Genomic DNA, 17,796 nt, shown 5'->3' on the forward strand with positions numbered 1-17,796 from the left:
TACAGTACCATGGAAAAAAATTCGATCAAAGTGACTAGCATAAAAAATTCAGTTTTCTAGTGCTCGTAGTCAATGCTGCTGTACTTATGCAAGCATGCAGTACACTGAGTACAGAGAATCAACTCGCCGTGACATCACTGAATCTCAAAAACAGTACAGACAAAAACACACTTCCAGTGACTACTGCTGAACTAACAGGCTCAATTTGCCAGTCTAGCAGTCGCCACGACACAAATTACGTATATAAGTAGATAAGCATAACAACACCAGACTTGGTTACAAGTTTAGCTTTTGTAGTTGTCGTTTGCTGTTCCTTGTAGTAGTACTAACATGTGTAATCAATCCTTCATGTAGCGCATTGCAGCTGAAAGCCACCAAAGCAGACGTATTGCGGCTCTCAGAATATCCTGTAAATGCCGGCCGCACTGATGCTCTAGCACATAACACAAACGGACAAATGTGATTTCGACTTGCGGATTTTCAACGCATTCACATAACGCCCCATAGGCTTGTTCTTGGACGTTCTCGTGTGAGCTGCCAATGACGGCAACTCTGCTTTTGTCCATTCCCAATAAATGAGCAATATGATGCCAATTTCTATGAACGTCAACTGACTTGCACAACTCGAGGAGTTCCGAGGGCTCGGGACGTCTGTTTGCATCAATAACACCTAATTGTTTAAAATATATAAATACGTATACATGTACACGCATAAAGCTGCATACACATACCCGCCTTTTTTGCTGCTGCTGCTATACACAGTTCTGCCTCGTCTAAACGTTCACGTGCAAAGAAACGTTTGAAAACGTATTGTAGTTGCTCTCCCTCAGTAGAAATTGCTTCAATTTCCTTCTCTGCTATTTCCAGGAGATCGGCTAATGTCTTCAAATTTAGAAATTGACAAAGTCCTTCAAAAAGAATCCTTAGTTGCGTTGATACATCATCTTCCTGAACGGATAAAAACGTGTCGGGCGTCAAGCACGTAATAATCTGAGAAACGGCATCTGTAGATTCGGGATTGACTATCTCTATGAACTTGAGAAAAGTATGAACACCGTCTCGTCTAGAGATTCAAACATAAATCATATCATAGAGTAAGTTTGATCTTTACACTGGTCCTTTCACAAATGGCAGATAATGGGTCAATTTTATTTTCCTCCTATCATTTGACAGGGTCACACCCTTTGAACGTAAGTTTTTCATTTGACATGAATTCATTGCTTGCAGAGATTTAGGAAGAACATTGTGGAATATGGCATCAGGCAGAATGGCTAAAAGTACACTATATTTAGCAATTATTTAGCCGCGTTTGATCTAACATGCAAGCCTTATTAGTCTTTAAGTTTATCATTTCTAAATTGCGATTAGAATAATTGAAACTGATATGACTAACCTAGGCAGAAAGACAAGTCAGATAGACATTATACAAGTCCTCTCAGCAGTAATTATTAGGACGCGCAATAGCAATCTGTTCTAGGGCTCAGACGTGAAAAGTCTGTGTTTTAGGGCCTTTCTATTCAATGTAGATAATGTGCGTACAAAATCCCGCTTTAATTAAAACAGTGAGACCCTATCTACAATTTTCAACTACGTTGCTTACTGGATTTTACCGCTTGGTCTGCGTCAGGGTTTCGTGGCTATATAAAATTGTACTAACCGAAAGTCGCTTCAAGTACCTTGAGAACCGCTTTTCCTCCTTCGACCTCATGAAGCGCTTCGCAGAAACGCTCATACGCTGGCGTGGGTCTTTTAGTCAGCCGCTGGATCATCTCCCTCGTTGCGCTGGTCTTTCCTTCCTGTCTCGTCATCGCACGAAGTTTTTCGTAGTCATCTCCGCTGAGAAGGTGCTTTGCTAAAAGTTTGTCAAACAGTGCCTCGTCAAGGCCGCTGGTAAGTTCAACGACGTTGTCGAAACAAGGTAGAAGTTTACTGCTCCACCGAGGATCCGCCATGGACAAAAGAACAGATATACCAGTAAAAATGCGGACCTTGAAACGGAAAGTCATGTGATTTCAGACGGAATGCGGACTTTGAAACTGAAAGTCATGTGATCTATGCAATAAAAACACAGATTTCTGTGGAAATACTGTAAGTACTACGCCACAGTTCGAGACTTCTGTGTAACGTTAACTTGCTTTCTGTCCAAGTCATCACGCATCATCTACTCTCAACATTACGTCTGATCTTTGCATGTAAGCAGCGATCGTGGAACACATTGTCACTTTTGAAGTGACATGGAAGTTCTTTTAGATATGACTCTAAAAGCTTCAACAAGAAGCTTCTGCTTTTGAACTGGGTAGCCGTCCTTGTCACTCTTTTCGCCTTCTCTAATGTAGTTGGACGTGAAGATAAATTTTTCATCGCTTTTAACCTGCATTCCTTATCTCCCGCTTGAGCGTGTCGATCTTTTCATCTCGTCCTTCGTCTTCATCAAGCTCATCTTTTCTCGTTGCAACAACAAACACATCTAACGCCAGTAGATACCAGTAGATAAAATACAGAGATAGCTGTAAAACTCCACCCGAGCTCACCTATGCCTGCTTCAGCTTTCATTTTGTCGACAGCACGCTTCAAATCTCTCAGAAAAGCACGTGGAGGATTATTCAGAGGATTGACGACGAAAACGACTACAGGTGGCGGAATTCGCTCGATGGAAATTTCAATAGTCGCCTTTTCGAGCGACCCGGCTTTACTGGCATCCCCGCCTGGTACAAGCTCTTCGACAATGCCTTGCAAATTCGATCCCACTCGTATCGTGCCTCTGAGAGGCGTGTGGAGCGGTCCAGCGCCAACGTACTTGGGAAGCCCGCACGTATCGAGAAAAGTCACCGACGCCTCTTCGGGCTCGCACTTGGTTCTCTAGCTCTCGCTCTTCCCCCAACGACGCTGAAGAACGATACGAGCGAGAACGATAAGCGATAAGCGAGGAGTCATAGATATCTATGCTGTCTACGCGACGGGAGTCGCGACGGGCAGCGTGGCGCGCGCCGATCGTCATCGTCTCTGACGACGAAATCGGTAGAAAGGATGTCAAAAAGGAGTTCGAGAGGATCGATCGTCGACAGCCGAGAGGCGTTCGGCGAAGAATACGACGACTTCTTCGTCTTTGCGCTGCCGCGAGAGCCGCGCACGATAATCTACACGGAGAAGGACAAGTCGAATAGCTTTTTTAAATTTAAGGAGATCAAGCAGCGATACCGCTCTGTGGCGGCAATCTTCAACAGCGAGGCCATTCGAAAGAGGGCGCCAGTCACGCGTAGTCGCACGTGCAGGGAGCCCTGCACGCGTTATATCCGATCTTTTCTAGTTATTATTGTCGTATTCGTGGACGCGATCAGCGATAAGTTCATCCGACGTCGTCGCATCGATGCCATATATGAAAGTGGAATTCAACCGGATTTGCGCATATTCCAAGACGTACTGTTTAGTTTGAAAGATTTTTCTTTTAATAGCGAGCAGAAAAGGGTCCCGGGGGAAACTTTTCAAATGAAATTTTCCAAGGTTTCGAATACCTACGGTTACTATATTCTTTACTGAGCGAAGGCCTTGTTTCTTGTAGGGAAGAATGTTTTCGGTTTGTTTGAATATTTCTTTGTGTTTTTTACTAACGTTAGTGTGATAGAAAATGAAGCACGTCTTTTCCACCAAGTCGTGAACAGATTGTGTGGCAGTTTTTTCAAATGCTAATGTCTGTGTGCACGTGACAAGACTGGTCAATTTTTATCAGGTGTACTAAACACTTGATTCTTTGCTTTCTGGCGTACATGAGATTACTTGCCTAAGTCGTTCTCTAACCTTTGACGGCGATGAATCATCGAGAATGCTTGATAAGGCACACAAAAACTCCTTTCTGACCGAGTCTCCGTCCTGCATTCCGTCAGTTTTCTCTGCCCGAGTATTGCAGCTCCTTCTGCGAAAGGCATTCTTCACTAACTTGACAAAATTGATAATAATTGAATTCTTTGTTTTTAAGCACGCGATGACTATAGCTGCTGGAATAACAGAACAGCAGATTGCCGCAATAGTAGCTATCTGCCAGGCAGGCATTCCAGCGTCTACAAAGAAAGAGAGAGAGAGTCGTTAGTTATTGCAATTATTCACTAATTGTCGCTACAGTACTGTATGGGTAAATTGTTCTCACCTTCAACGCAAAGCGTCTCAAAATACACGGGATCTGAAAACCCTCCCGCACCGTACACGTTCAGCTCTCTAACTACTGCTGCATACTTTGTATTCTTTTTGAGATTGAAGAGCATCGTCGCAGGACAGCAAGATCTTTCTGTGATCGTGCTTGTCACTGAAAATGTGCTGTTATCCTTGTTTTGACTCCCGGATAATCCATAAAGCACTTCATATCGAATTTGATTATTGACGCTGACTGTTTCTGAATGGAATTCAAGAGTTGCTGACGTGCAGTTGCTCTGGCTAACGTTGACGCGCACGCTCGACTGAGGCTTACCAAGTGTTTGTGCGTCGAATTTTCCCACGTCACCATACCCCAATACGTTCCTGGCCTGGCACAAAAATTGAAACTTGCTACTAGACGCCAGGTGTTTAAGCTTGATAAATTCCTGATCAAGGCCGTAGGTATAATTAGATATCAGTGATGATTGTTCATCAAAAAAGGCATAGACCAAGACTCGAAGACGAGTGACGGAGTGGGATGTTCAATGTTGGCCACTATAGTATCATTTGTAAGCTGTACAAAGTGAACGCTACACGCACTTGGCGTACCTGCAATAATGGAAAGGATTACTTGATTTAGGGGCTACTGACTCTTACAGAGCACGTTTAGTTGAAAGCCTACACTGGTTTCCTCAATGCCTTTCTTTGATTTGCAGCGTATAAGACCTCTCTTGTTATCCTCTCTTTCTACGCCGGTAATTTTCAAAGTAGACATTATCTTATGTCTGTGACTATTCGGAGATATGACGCTTTTCTCGGTAATACCGTACCTTCCGTCACGCAGCAACGTCTCGCTCCAAACCCACTCTATATATGGCTTAGGATACGCCACCGCTGAGCAGATAAACTCGACGTTTTTGGAACAGAATACTGTCTTGGTGGTATCGGTCAAGTTCGTCAGGTCAACACCGCCTGTCAAACAATCAACGTTAGTTCTTCTCAACGATATTTCCCATGCAATCTAACCCAAGATTTGAACGCTTATATTAATCATGGCGTTTCCCAGGCAACTCGATGCGATCACTTCATAGTCTCCCCAGTCCTCAAGCGAAAGTCCTCGCACATGAATCGCATTTGACCTAATCTCAAATTTTGCCGAACTAACGACGTGAGACCTGTTCTGGGGCCTCACGACCCGAAGTGTCGGACGAGGAACGCCCGAGACGTCGAGTCGAATTATCAGTGTATCGTTCGACGTTTCTCTGAACGAAAGACGTCGTCCGCTTAACAGCTCCAAGCGAGGAATTTCTAATAAGAACGCGAAAAACAATGCAATCCGCTGGACCCCTGCCCAATAGATACTGTACGTACCTCCCACAATCAAGGATGCGTTCTCGCTCTCGAAAATCACACTACCCCGAAATTCGCTGACAGTAAAACGATACGTGCTACCGTTTTCTCTCGAATCAACGATGAAGGTAATGAGGCGTTTGTTTGCCGCAATCAAGCGTCCGTTTCTGTACCAGCGAACAATAGGCTCAATGGGATCGCTACCGTTGTAGTCTGGAGCGGAGTTCAGACTGACACTATCATTCGCAATTTGGTAATGAACAATTGGCTTATTTCCCAGTGACACAGAGCTACCTGTGACCAGTCCAAATATAATATGATAAGAGAAAGAAGGTACGCGAAGTATATACTAACCACAGGTCGCGAGATCAGCTTGCGCGCTCGGGATTAGAAGAAAAACGCCGCAAATGTGGACGAGGAAGATTCGTTTCATCACGCTAAATTTTTGGCAACGATGAAGTGACTTGTTTACGGGGGTCTCGAGACCTAACTGACGTCAAGGATTTTTGGAAGCGATCTAAATACTAAGGCAAAGGCAGCTTAACAAATTCAAATTTCTGCGCGTAGGCCGATCTCGAGACGTCAGGCGGAGTCTCGAGAAGGTCTTAGGCTGAGTCTAGAGACGTTTCCGACTCTCGAGACCGATCTCGATACCTCTCAAAACGGGTTTTGGGCTCAGGCGGGGTCTACAACGTAGTGTCAGCTTGCGAGTTGTTTACGGGGGTCTCGAGACCTAACGCAATTATGACGTCAAGGATTTTCGGAAGCAACCTAAATACAAAGGCAGCTTAACAAATGCAAATTTCTGCGCGTAGGCCGATCTCGAGACGTCAGGCGGAGTCTCGAGAAGGTCTTAGGCTGAGTGTAGAGACGTTTCCGACTCTCGAGACCGATCTCGATACCTCTCAAAACGGGTTTTGGGCTCAAGCGGGGTCTACAACGTAGTGTCAGCTGGGGTCGAGACCCCGTTAATATATGCATACGCAACCCTTTGAGCGTCCGGGTCAGTACGCTGTACAGTACCATCTGTAGCAGGTTTTGCAGAAAATCTTGAGAATTTCTTCATAGCTAAATGATTATTTAAAAATGCTTGTGCGCACTGATAGTAGTCGATTTTCGCTTTCTAGTCATACATCAGATCCCTCCGATAATTCACTTGCTATTTCGAACCACTGGCAACGACGCAACCCCGAGAACGTTTCCTAGAACACGCAGAAAGTGCGTTCTGTTCTGCTCTTCGTCAGGCGCAGCTGCATCGATTTCATCGGAAATTTCGCTGTGATTTCGCCGTCTTCGTGTGGTTTGTATCCACCTAGAATTACTTAGAAAACTCGTATCACCTTTAGTCGGTGCTCCACTTTGAATTTTTGACCAGCGATGCAGTTGCTCACAAAAAACACACTGTCCTTCAAGCTTGGTACACTGACAACCACATCCTTTTCCAGCTTCTTTTTTTCTTTCTTCTCGAGAGCATCACCGAAGGTGAAAACAAGGTAAAACTTGAAATCTAGGTAAAAATGCACAAAGATGCCACTGATCAATTCAGGGTAGAATGCATACCTCCCCGGAGTCGTTTAGCAGCAAGTAGAGCACTGTTTATAGCCGGAAGTTGTTTGAGCAGCTGCGTGGAATATTCGGCGCTCCAAACTGTATTAAAACGATGTGAGGTTTCGTTTCCTCTGCCGTTCCCAAGTGGCTGTTATTCTTGTAAAATTCGACCTTTTCTTCCGCGATTCGTTTGATTTCGTCTGTCGGGACAGAGTAATTGTAAAATCTCGTCGGTCAAAAAGGGTTTGTTGTCTTCGCCTGCGTTCGGAATTTTCATCCATAATCAGAGACGCTCCTTAGATTCATTCCCACACGCATACATATAGCCTAACGCCAACATCATCAGGAGTGGCCTTACCAATTCCGCTTGCGTTGGAAGTCCTCGCGAGTCAAGGAATGTCGGGCCTCAGCAAAATGCTCTGGTGCTCTTGTCGTCGTCATAGCTTGAACGTCGTGGCCTAAAACGAAGAAGAGCTTGTGACAATGTATCGAGTTTATGGACGCACCCCATGCAGTTGGAAAAATTGGGCGCAGGACGCAGCAATAAACTACGAGGAGCTACACAGACTATATAAAATAGGGCATTCGAATTAAGTAGATTGTTTCAAGTTACATGTATTGATAAATGGTCATTTCTCACAGACGAAGAAGCGGGTCCAACCCACTTTTTTCAAGTAAAAAGTGAAGTACGCGGCACGCGATTGCAAGAGCAGGAACATAAGATGGGTAAAAGCTTTTAGAGCAGCGGAAATCGCGCTTTACAACGTATATAGAAGAACGAGTACGAAACTCTAAAAGGGAGCCCTACAGGTCATGAAGCGACGTGAACAAGTCGCAGACCCCCAAAAAGACGCAAACAAACCGTGTCGAAGACGCCAGAGGAAAGGCGCGCTGCTCGAAGCGCGTGACAAGAAACGCCGTTCGTTTACCGCTAGGTGCATCGCTTTCCCCGAACCGCAGCCAATCTTTGACCGTCTTCTTGTCCATCCAGTCACAGCAGGCAACCGGAGAGCAAGTGGAGAGCAAGACTAGGCCTACCTAGATAAAAGAGAACATCTGACGCCTCCAAGGGGACCCAGCGCCTCTTTCGAAGAAGACTCACATCGAAAGACAAACTCGCGCCTTCCAGAAAACTGTTCTTTAAGCAGGAAATAGCCAACAAACCTGGAGAACGGCATCGAAGGCTCGAAGCAGCAAGCAGCACTTCCCGTGACCCGTATGAAAATGACCACGCCTAAAACAAAAATTTAATCTACCATCATCCAATTAACCCTTGCTGGTGCTAGAGCAACTTCTCAAGGTACGGCCTGGCTCGTATGTTCTATAAAAATTGTAATAAAATTAAATGAAACAGACACAAAACCTGAACACAACCCAGCTGGCCTGCAGCAGAGCAACTACAACAATGAAAATCCATACAAAAAAGACAAACAGATAGCCTAATATAAACAACAACAAAAAGAGAAAGATGACCTCTAAACTTTTCAGGCTGTTTTATCAGGCATGCAGCCTTGTAGTTTCATTTCCTTCTCGACAGAGCCCGCAATCTGCACCTCTTCACATACCTTAAGCAACCTGTTAACAGTTGCCTCGTCTCCGTCCTTTCTCCTCCAAGCTTCAAGCAGCGCCAACAGTTTCTCGAAATTTGTCTGCGCATGGGATATGTGATCATTTACCTCCACAATGGTAATTCTAAGAAGAGCAGTAGCAATACTTAGAGAACGATCACATCCCAGCTTGGCAACAATTCTGAGATGTATATCTTCCACAGGACTTTCTAGATGTAAGCACATTAAAAAACAATCAACTTCTGCTCTAGAAAATGAGTGCAGTACAAACCGTAAGTGCACGGTTTCTCGGTGGCGCCGACGCGATCGCTTATGCGATCCAGCTTGTTTATTATGACTTTGAATTGCTTTTCAGTGGCAGAAAATAATGACCGTGGGACCCTAGGAGCGTCTTCCAATTTTAGCCGTTCTTGGGTAGACTTCATTTTTGCCAGCCATTGTTTTTTCCAAAAAAGGCCGCGATTCTGCCGCCATTTGTTAGGGTCCAATTCGGCAACCTCTTTAACCAGCTTCTGATACTGACAGAAATCTGCAACAAAGCTTTGATAGCAATCTTAGATAAAACTATTTTTGTTTCTTCACCATCAGCATCAACAAATTCTGAATCAGATCGCTTCAGGAACTCAACCTCCTCGTTCTCCTCGTTTTGGTACTCCTCCTCGTCTACACTTTCAGCCCACGCCATCTTTCTGCCTGCTTTCATTTTGTTCCTTTCTGTACTGAAATCAGTCCGAGAATTGTCGAAGCGTACGCTTGCGGATCTATCATCAGCTAAGTCAGACACTGACGGATACTTTCTCTTAACATCATGTACCGTCGACGTCATCAAATCTGCGGTAATAATTTAAGTAATATTTTCGGCATGATGCCATGCATGTATGTATGTATGTTCATACCAATATACTTTTGCGAGGTATCATCAAAAGGACAACAAAAACAGAGCATGAATAAAAGTACAAATCCAGCAATTCCTAGTAATACAAATAAAATTAATATTACTTTGGATTATGCCTACCGGTATTGTAGACATACCTACAGTCACCGAAGAGATTACAATCCATGAAATTCCGCTACTGCTGGAGAACAAAACGTTAATATTTGAACTGCAAAAGGCGCCATTTATTTTGCAAGCGTAGTCTCCGTTTTAGGAGTCACCAGGAGCAATTAGAAGCATTCGATGGTGCAAATGATCAGGATTTGAAGGCAGGGCATGCCTTTTTCTTCGTCTTCGAGAGGAAAACCAGCTTTCCGGAAGTTCTTCATTGTTTCGAAGCCAAGAGATTTGTTCAATGGCAATGGTGCTATCGCACGTAAGAAGGACAGACAATCCGTGATACAAAGCACTATCCGGTGTTTTGGAGATAGACACAGATACATTGGCATCAGTCACACACCCTGCCGGAAAACTGCCACGCAGAAATAAATCGCTTTAGATATTTACCCAGGCCTTCAATCAGTTGCAAACCTGAAGTCAAACTGGAAAAAGAAGACTAAAAGAAAGACAAGAACGCTGGCGGTCTGCGTAAACTGACAACTAAAATTGACAAGGATTAGTCTTATTGTTCTGACGTAAGCAAAGTGACGGGTAGCCAGGGTTTCCCTCTGGACATACCGTTTAGCCTGGTGACAGACCTGGTAACAACAAGGGCGATTCAGGCTTTACTCTTGGCGTGTGGTCGAACAGTAGAAGGCTGTTAACTGGCTAGAAGACTCGTCCAAGACACTTCAGCTCAACAATGTCCCGTAGTGCTTTCAGTTTCACTGTAAGCATCTTAGCCCTACATGCGTTATAAAATCAATAATTACTTAATGTCTCGTAAGTGTGCTACATTGGTTACTCTGTAGTCCTAGAAATATAAGTGTCCTTCAAGGCCTTAGGAGGTGCCGGTCCCCTATCATTGACAATAACAAGTTCAATGCCTCTCTTTTATTCTTCAGCTTACCTGCATCAAGCAAAGCAAGGTTCTTTACATAAATAAGCATCTCCCAATCAGTATGTGCACTCAATTAGACAAAGCGTCGGTGAACAGCGGATCTTTCAGGATAATTTGGTATCGCCAATGCGACCTTTGAACTTCGAACTTCTCCTGGCAGCGCATACGTAGCATGCCGCAGTGCCAATAATTGAGTTACAGTCTACCTTGTAGGAGCGCGGACGATGAAGATGTGCATGAAAGGGAGCCTCAGCCTGAATGTAGCGGTACATGCAGCTCTCTTCCCGCGTCCAGAGACTCAGAGACTCAGAAACTCTTGGACGGATGCCCAGTCCAACTCTAATTCATGTCTCGTTCTTCGTCTTCATCCAGCTCATCTTTTCTCGTTGCAACAACAAACACATCTAACGCCAGTAGATAAACTGTACAGAGATTGCTGCTGTAAACAAAAATTAATTCACCTATGCCTGCTTCAGCTTTCATTTTGTCGACAGCGCCCTTCAAATCTCTCAGAAAAGCACGTGGAGGATTATTCAGAGGATTGACGACGAAAACGACTACAGATGGCGGAATTCGCTCGCTGGAAATTTCAATAGTCGCCCTTTCGAGCGACCCGGCTTTACTAGCATCCCCGCCTGGTGCAAGCTCTTCGACAATGTCTTGCAAATTCGATACCACTCGTATCGTGCCTTTGAGAGGCGCGTCGAGGAGCGGTCCAAGTGCCCGCGTAGACTTGGGCACGTATCGCCGTCGACGCCTCTTCGGGCTCGCACTTGGTTCTCTAGCTCTCGTTCTTCTCCCAACGACGCTGAAGACCCGCTGAAGAACGATAAGCGAGGAGTCATAGATATCTATGCGTGTAGCCGAGGCGGATCGTCATCGTCTCCGACGACGAAATCGGTCGAAAGGATCTCAAAAAGGAGTTCGAGAGGATACTGGACGACAAGGACGGGTTATAGTGAAGGACGTGAGGACGTGTACTACCTTGTAGCGCACTTACTTTACGTCAGTAGCACCCCGTATAATAATAATAAGGAAATCGTCTTTGACGATTTTTAAAATTGACTTGACAATTTTTAAAATTGACTTGACAATTTTAAAAATCGTCAAGACAATTTTAAAAATTGTCTAGACGATTTTTAAAATTGTCTTGACGATTTCAATACGGAAAAAGTGCCGTAAGAATAGGTAGTACACGTCCTTCACTATAACCCAAGTACGTCGTCGTCGTTTACGCGTGCGATCGATGGGAATATTTCGCGATCGTCGACAGCCGAGAGGCGTTCGGCGAAGAATACGACGACTTCTTCGTCTTTGCGCTGCCGCGAGAGCCGCGCACGATAGTCTACATGGAGAAGGACAAGTCGAATAGCTTTTTTAAGGAGCGATACCGCTCTGTGGCGGCAATCCTCAACGGCGAGACATTCGAAAGAGTAAGGCGAGTCGACTGCGCGCAAGGGCGCCAGTCACGCGTAGTCGCACGTGCAGGCCGGGAGCCCTGCACGCGTTATATTCGATCTTTTCTAGTTATTATTGTCGTTTATTCGTGGGGCGACGTGATCAGCGATAAGTCCATACAATCCGTGATCCGACATCGTCGCATCGATGCCATATATGAAAGTGGAATTCAACCAGATTTGCGCATAGTCAAAGACGTTCTGTTCAGTTTGAAAGATTTTTCCTTTTATTAATAGCGAGCAGAAAAGGACCCTGAGGGAAAAGTTTTAAATGAAATTTGCCGAGGTATTGAAAACATACGGTTACAATATTCTTTACTGAGCGAAGGCCTTGTTTCCAGGGAGGAATGTTTTCGGTTTGTTTGATTATGTTTTGTATTTTTGTACTAACGTTAGTGTGATAGAAAATGAAGCACGTCTTTTCTACCAAGTCCTGAAGATTGTGTTGCAGTTTTTTTTTCAAATGCTAATGATAATCGTCTGTGTGTGCCTGCATGATTATGACAAGACTAGTCAATTCTTGATTCTCTTGCTGGAATACATCTGATTACTTGGATAAGTTCATCTCTAACCGCTGACAACGATGGAGCATCGAGAATGTTTTTTAGGGCACGCAGAAATTTCTTTTTGTCTTCTCCTCCGTCAGTTGCATCCGCATCCGTGCTTCTTTTGCAAGTCCTTACTGTATTGACGTCATCTTTGACGTCATTGATTAGAATTACTTCAAAAACCCTAATCACTTCTACTAGTTGCTCTACTTGCTCCATAGGTGTAAGAGAAGGTACCCTGACAAATAACACTGCCTCTAGATTCTTCAAGCTGTCCACATTTTGCGTCAGCGTCTCTTCTTCCGTCTCGTCATCACAGGTAAAAAGAACATACCATCTAATTCTTGAACCTAGAAAAGGAGACACAAAATATCACTGATTCACTTGTCGTTTTGCCGAGATGTATACCTTCAACTGGAAGTTCAACATCGTCATCACCCCTTTTTATACCTAGAGGCTCAATAAGTTCAGTGAGCAGATCGGCTTCCTTGGCACTCCAAACCAGTAAAACAATGTCTGGCTTTCTCTCTGAATCTACATGTATGTAACGTTCAATGTCTTTCGAGATATCGTTTAGATTTGTTTCCAAAGGTATTTGACCTGATAGCAGCAGCGGCAAAATCGGCTTTACCAACTTTGCTTCTTCTTTTAGTAGCCCTTGCGAGTCAAGGAAAACCGGGCCACGTTGATTAACGGGTAAGTCCTTATAGAGATCTCTGTACATCATTAGCTTGGCTGAGTGTGAGTCGTCGTCACAGTTTCCATCTCCAGTGCGCTTTGCTTTCTTGTTTTCGGTCAGATTAATGGCAAAGTTAAAAGTGTGTACCAGATAAGATTGGCGGTTTTTGTCTTGTCCTAAAAGCAGTATGGTTTTCCGATGTCGGCAGAAGTATGTTCTTAGCATCTCAGTTCTTGTAATTATCGTCTTGCGAAGCCATTGATTGCTTTTGTAATAAGAGTATACAACAAAAAGAACAGCACCAACCACCAGCGCTACCACCAGAAGCACTACCACACCTATAAGCCAGGCAGGCATTTGAGTACCATCAGCATCTACAAAAAAAAAACCAAATGTCATTCATGGGCATTACTGTCGCTGCAATGCAAATTGTTCTCACCTGCAACACAAAGCGTCTCAAAACGCACAGGATCTGAAAACGTCCCAACACCGTACGCGTTCAGCTCTCTAACTGCTGCTGCGTACTTCCTATTCCTTTCGAGGTTGAAGAGCGTCTTCACTGGACAGTAGATTGTTTCCTTGATCTCGCTTGCCATTGGAAATGTGACATCATCATTGCTTTGATTCCCGGCTAATCCGTAAAGCACTTCATAACTGATTTGATTATCGATGCCGACTGTTTCTGATTGAAATTCAAGAGTTGCCGATGTGCAATTGCTCTGACTCACGTTGATGTATACAGTAGATCGAGGTTTTCCAAGTGTTTTCACGTCGAACGTTCCTACCTCTCCATATCCCAAAGCGTTGTTGGCCTGACACAAAAATTGAAATGTGCTACTAGACGACAGATGTTTTAGCTTGATAAAGTCTTGATCGGGACCGTAGGTATTATTTGATATAAGTGACGACTGCTCCTCTACAAGAGCATAGACCAAGACTTGAAGATGACTGACGGAGAATCCTCCGTTATCAGTGGGATGTTCAATGTTGGCCACTATAGTATCATTTGTACGCTGTACAAAGTGAACGCCACACGCACTTGGCATACCTGCGAGATAATCGATAAATTAATTAATGTAAGGGGCTACTGACTCTTACAGAGAACGTTTAGTTCAAAGTCTATACTGGTTTCCTCAAGGCCGTTTTCTGATGTGCAGCGTATGAGACCTCTCTTGTTATCCTCTCTTTCTACGCCCGTAATTTTCAAGGTAGATGTAATCTTATGTCTGTGACCATCCGGAGCCATGACGCTTTCCTCGGTAATACCGTACCGTCCGTCACGCAGTAACGTCTCGTTCCAAACCCACTCTATATATGGCTTAGGATACGCCACCGCTGAGCAGATAAACTCAACGTTTTTGGAACAGAATACTGTCTTGGTGGTATCGGTCAAGTTTGTCGGGTCGACGCCTCCTGTCAAACAATCAACGTTAGTTCTTCTCAACAACATTGCTCACGAATTCTAACCCAAGATATTAATGCTTATATTATTAATCATGGCGTTTCCCAGGCAACTCGATGCGATCACTTCATAGTCTCCCCAGTCCTCAAGCGAAAGTCCTCGCACGTGAATCGTATTTGACCTAATCTCAAATTTTGCCGAACTAACAACGTGAGACCTGTTCTGGGGCCTCACGACCCGAAGTCTCGGACGAGGAACGCCCGAGACGTCGAGTCGAATTTTCAGTGTATCGTTCGACTTTTCCCTGAACAAAAGGCGTCGTCCGCTGAGAAACTCCAAGCAAGGAATCTCTAAAAAGAACGCGAAGAACAATGCAATTCCGCTGGACCCCTGCTTACTAGCTGCATGTACGTACCTCCCACAATCAAGACGGCGTTCTCGCTCTCGAAAATCACACTACCCCGAAATTCGCTGACGGTAAAACGAAAAGTGCTACCGTTTTCTCTCGAATCGACGATGAAGGTAATGAGGCGTTTATTTGCCGCAATCAAGCGTTCGTTTCTGTACCAGCGAACGATAGGCTCGATGGGATCGCTACCGTTGTAGTCTGGAGCGGAGTTCAGACTGACACTTTCGTTTGCAATTTGATAATGAACGATTGGGTTATTTCCCAGTGACACAGAGCTACCTGTGACCAGTCCAAATATATAGGAGAAAGAAGGTACGCGAAGTATATACTAACCACAGGTCGCGAGATCAGCTTGCGCGCTCGGGATTAGAAGAAAAACGCCGCAAATGTGGACGAGGAAGATTCGTTTCATCACGCTAAATTTTTGGCAACGATGAAGTGACTTGTTTACGGGGGTCTCGAGACCTAACTGACGTCAAGGATTTTTGGAAGCGATCTAAATACTAAGGCAGCTTAACAAATTCAAATTTCTGCGCGTAGGCCGATCTCGAGACGTCAGGCGGAGTCTCGAGAAGGTCTTAGGCTGAGTCTAGAGACGTTTCCGACTCTCGAGACCGATCTCGATACCTCTCAAAACGGGTTTTGGGCTCAGGCGGGGTCTACAACGTAGTGTCAGCTTGCGAGTTGTTTACGGGGGTCTCGAGACCTAACGCAATTATGACGTCAAGGATTTTCGGAAGCAACCTAAATACAAAGGCAGCTTAACAAATGCAAATTTCTGCGCGTAGGCCGATCTCGAGACGTCAGGCGGAGTCTCGAGAAGGTCTTAGGCTGAGTGTAGAGACGTTTCCGACTCTCGAGACCGATCTCGATACGTCTCAAAACGGGTTTTGGGCTCAAGCGGGGTCTACAACGTAGTGTCAGCTGGGGTCGAGACCCCCGTTAATATATGCATACGCAGCCCTTTGAGCGTCCGGGTCAGTACGCTGTACCTGTACAGTACCCATCTGTAGCAGGTTTCGCGGAAAATCTTGAGAATTTCTTCATAGCTAAATGATTATTTAAAAATGTTCGTGCGCACTGATAGTAGTCGATTTTCGCTTTCTAATCATACATCAGATCCTTCCGATAATTCACTTGCTATTAACCTGTTAAGTTTATGTCGAACCACTGGCGACGAGGCAACCCCGAGAACGTTTCCTAGAACACGCAGAAAGTGCGTTCTGTTCTGCTCTTCGTCAGGCGCAGCTGCATCGATTTCATCGGAAATTTCGCCAAAGGCTCTCCGTAATTTCGTGATTTCGCCGTCTTCGTGTGGTTTGTATCCACCTAGAATTACTTAGAAAACTAGTATCACCTTTAGTCGGTGCTCCACTTTGAATTTTTGACCAGCAATGCAGTTGCTCAAAAAAAACACACTCTCCTTCAAGCTTGGTACACTGACAACCACTTTTTTTCTTTCTTCTCGAGAACATCACCGAAGGTGAAAACAAGGTAAATCTTGAAATCTAGGTAAAAATGCACAAAGATGCCACCGATCAATTCAGGGTAGAATGCATACCTCCCCGGAGTCGTTTAGCAGCAAGTAGAGGTAGAGCACTGTTTATAGCCGGAAGTTGTTTGAGCAGCTGCGTGGAATATTCGGCGCTCCAAACTGTATTAAAACGATGTGAGGTTTCGTTTCCTCTGCCGTTCCCAAGTGGCTGTTATTCTTGTAAAATTCGACCTTTTCTTCCACGATTCGTTTGATCTGTCGGGACAGAGTAGTTGTAAAATCTCGTCGGTCAAAAATGGTTCGTCGTCTTCGCCTGCGTTCGGAATTTCATCCACAATCAGAGACGTTCCTTAGATTCATTCCCACACGTACATAGCCTAACGCCAACATCATCACGAGTGGCCTTACCAATTCCGCTTGCGTTGGAAGTCCTCGCGAGTCAAGGAATGTCGGACAGCAGCAAAACGCTCTCGTGCTCTTGTTGTCGTCATAGCTTGAACGTCGTGGCCTATAAAACGAAGAAGAGCTTGTGACAATGTATCGAGTTTATGGACGCACCCCAGTTGGAAAAATAGGGCGCAGGACGCAGCAATAAACTACGAGGAGCTACACAGACTGCAAGAAACAGTCGGAATACGTAAAAAAAAGTGTATAAAATAGGGCGTTCGAATTAAATAATAGACTGTTTCAAGTTATTGATAAATGGTCATTTCTCACTGGTAAAAAGTGAAGTACGCGGCACGCGATTGCAAGAGCAGGAACATAAGATGGGTAAAAGCTTTTAGAGCAGCGGAAATCGCGCTTTACAACACACGTGTATAGAAGAACGAGTACGAAACTCTAAAGGGGAGCCCTACAGGTCATGGAGCGACGTGAACAAGTCGCGGACCCCACAAAAAGACCCAAAAATGCCGTTCGATAGCAAACAAACCGTGTCGAAGACGCCAGAGGAAAGGCGCGCTGCTCGAAGCGCGTGACAAGAAACGCCGTTCGTTTACCGCTAGGTGCATCGCTTTCCCCGAACCGCAGCTAATCTTTGACCGTCTTCTTGTCCATCCAGTCACAGCAGGCAATCGGAGAGCAAGTGGAGAGCAAGACTAGGCCTACCTAGATAAAAGAGAACATCTGACGCCTCCAAGGGGACCCAGCGCCTCTTTCGAAGAAGACTCACGTCGAAAGACAAACTCGCGCCTTCCAGAAAACTGTTCTTTAAGCCAACAAACCTGGAGAAACGGCATCTGAAGCAGCAAGCAGCACTTCCCGTGCACGCGTGACCCGTAT

At 44.9% G+C, this 17,796-nt stretch overlaps 4 protein-coding genes and 1 long non-coding RNA gene across 17 annotated transcripts; 1 reads left to right on the forward strand and 4 right to left on the reverse strand.

The window, feature by feature from the left end:
• Positions 1-47: 47 nt before the first annotated feature.
• On the reverse strand, positions 48-2,924 carry LOC136196962 (uncharacterized). Of its 2 annotated transcripts, none has more exons than XR_010672334.1 (5): positions 2,532-2,924; positions 1,677-2,467; positions 1,112-1,271; positions 732-1,063; positions 48-670 (listed from the first exon to the last, which is right to left on the reverse strand). XR_010672334.1 is itself a non-coding variant. In XM_065986632.1 (5 exons), exons 2-5 carry the CDS (start codon positions 2,004-2,006, stop codon positions 339-341), a joined length of 1,173 nt encoding a protein of 390 aa, XP_065842704.1. In that variant the 5' UTR covers positions 2,007-2,467; positions 2,532-2,924; the 3' UTR covers positions 48-338. The 2 variants fall into 2 exon arrangements, 1 of the variants encoding a protein (XP_065842704.1); XM_065986632.1 differs by having other exon boundaries at positions 1,658-2,467.
• LOC136197054 (uncharacterized) lies at positions 2,924-3,802 on the forward strand. The gene is made up of 3 exons (XR_010672367.1): positions 2,924-3,501; positions 3,560-3,574; positions 3,623-3,802. It is a non-coding gene; the product is annotated as an uncharacterized lncRNA (long non-coding RNA).
• Positions 3,569-8,234, reverse strand: LOC136196976 (contactin-5-like). Of its 5 annotated transcripts, none has more exons than XM_065986665.1 (12): positions 8,126-8,234; positions 7,886-8,061; positions 7,382-7,481; positions 7,282-7,318; positions 7,036-7,223; positions 6,459-6,982; positions 5,830-6,161; positions 5,497-5,769; positions 5,152-5,433; positions 4,783-5,097; positions 4,142-4,734; positions 3,569-4,055 (listed from the first exon to the last, which is right to left on the reverse strand). In XM_065986665.1, exons 7-11 carry the CDS (start codon positions 5,906-5,908, stop codon positions 4,601-4,603), a joined length of 1,083 nt encoding a protein of 360 aa, XP_065842737.1. In that variant the 5' UTR covers positions 5,909-6,161; positions 6,459-6,982; positions 7,036-7,223; positions 7,282-7,318; positions 7,382-7,481; positions 7,886-8,061; positions 8,126-8,234; the 3' UTR covers positions 3,569-4,055; positions 4,142-4,600. The 5 variants fall into 5 exon arrangements, with proteins under 5 accessions (XP_065842737.1, XP_065842731.1, XP_065842718.1 ...); XM_065986659.1 differs by having other exon boundaries at positions 6,459-6,543; positions 6,609-6,982; positions 7,036-7,318; XM_065986646.1 differs by having other exon boundaries at positions 7,036-7,318.
• Positions 8,235-8,391: 157 nt separating this feature from the next.
• On the reverse strand, positions 8,392-11,494 carry LOC136190442 (uncharacterized). Of its 4 annotated transcripts, none has more exons than XM_065978707.1 (11): positions 10,987-11,494; positions 10,732-10,929; positions 10,535-10,678; positions 10,430-10,483; positions 10,224-10,369; positions 10,057-10,125; positions 9,624-9,997; positions 9,488-9,562; positions 9,174-9,422; positions 8,863-9,120; positions 8,392-8,800 (listed from the first exon to the last, which is right to left on the reverse strand). In XM_065978707.1, exons 8-11 carry the CDS (start codon positions 9,534-9,536, stop codon positions 8,508-8,510), a joined length of 849 nt encoding a protein of 282 aa, XP_065834779.1. In that variant the 5' UTR covers positions 9,537-9,562; positions 9,624-9,997; positions 10,057-10,125; positions 10,224-10,369; positions 10,430-10,483; positions 10,535-10,678; positions 10,732-10,929; positions 10,987-11,494; the 3' UTR covers positions 8,392-8,507. The 4 variants fall into 4 exon arrangements, with proteins under 4 accessions (XP_065834779.1, XP_065834932.1, XP_065834858.1 ...); XM_065978860.1 differs by having other exon boundaries at positions 9,624-9,694; positions 9,747-10,125; XM_065978786.1 differs by having other exon boundaries at positions 9,624-9,986; positions 10,033-10,369.
• Positions 11,495-12,353: 859 nt separating this feature from the next.
• LOC136189712 (neogenin-like) lies at positions 12,354-17,786 on the reverse strand. 5 transcript variants are annotated; one of them, XM_065977749.1, is made up of 12 exons: positions 17,687-17,786; positions 17,447-17,622; positions 16,924-17,023; positions 16,829-16,864; positions 16,582-16,770; positions 15,354-16,528; positions 15,027-15,299; positions 14,677-14,961; positions 14,308-14,622; positions 13,649-14,257; positions 12,939-13,583; positions 12,354-12,880 (listed from the first exon to the last, which is right to left on the reverse strand). In XM_065977749.1, exons 6-12 carry the CDS (start codon positions 15,430-15,432, stop codon positions 12,492-12,494), a joined length of 2,595 nt encoding a protein of 864 aa, XP_065833821.1. In that variant the 5' UTR covers positions 15,433-16,528; positions 16,582-16,770; positions 16,829-16,864; positions 16,924-17,023; positions 17,447-17,622; positions 17,687-17,786; the 3' UTR covers positions 12,354-12,491. The 5 variants fall into 5 exon arrangements, with proteins under 5 accessions (XP_065833821.1, XP_065833808.1, XP_065833813.1 ...); XM_065977736.1 differs by having other exon boundaries at positions 15,354-15,927; positions 15,978-16,528; positions 16,582-16,864; XM_065977741.1 differs by having other exon boundaries at positions 16,582-16,864; positions 17,447-17,618.
• Positions 17,787-17,796: the final 10 nt, after the last annotated feature.

This window comes from Oscarella lobularis, chromosome 1 (genome assembly GCF_947507565.1).
Source record: "Oscarella lobularis chromosome 1, ooOscLobu1.1, whole genome shotgun sequence".
Taxonomy (NCBI): Eukaryota; Metazoa; Porifera; class Homoscleromorpha; order Homosclerophorida; family Oscarellidae; genus Oscarella; species Oscarella lobularis.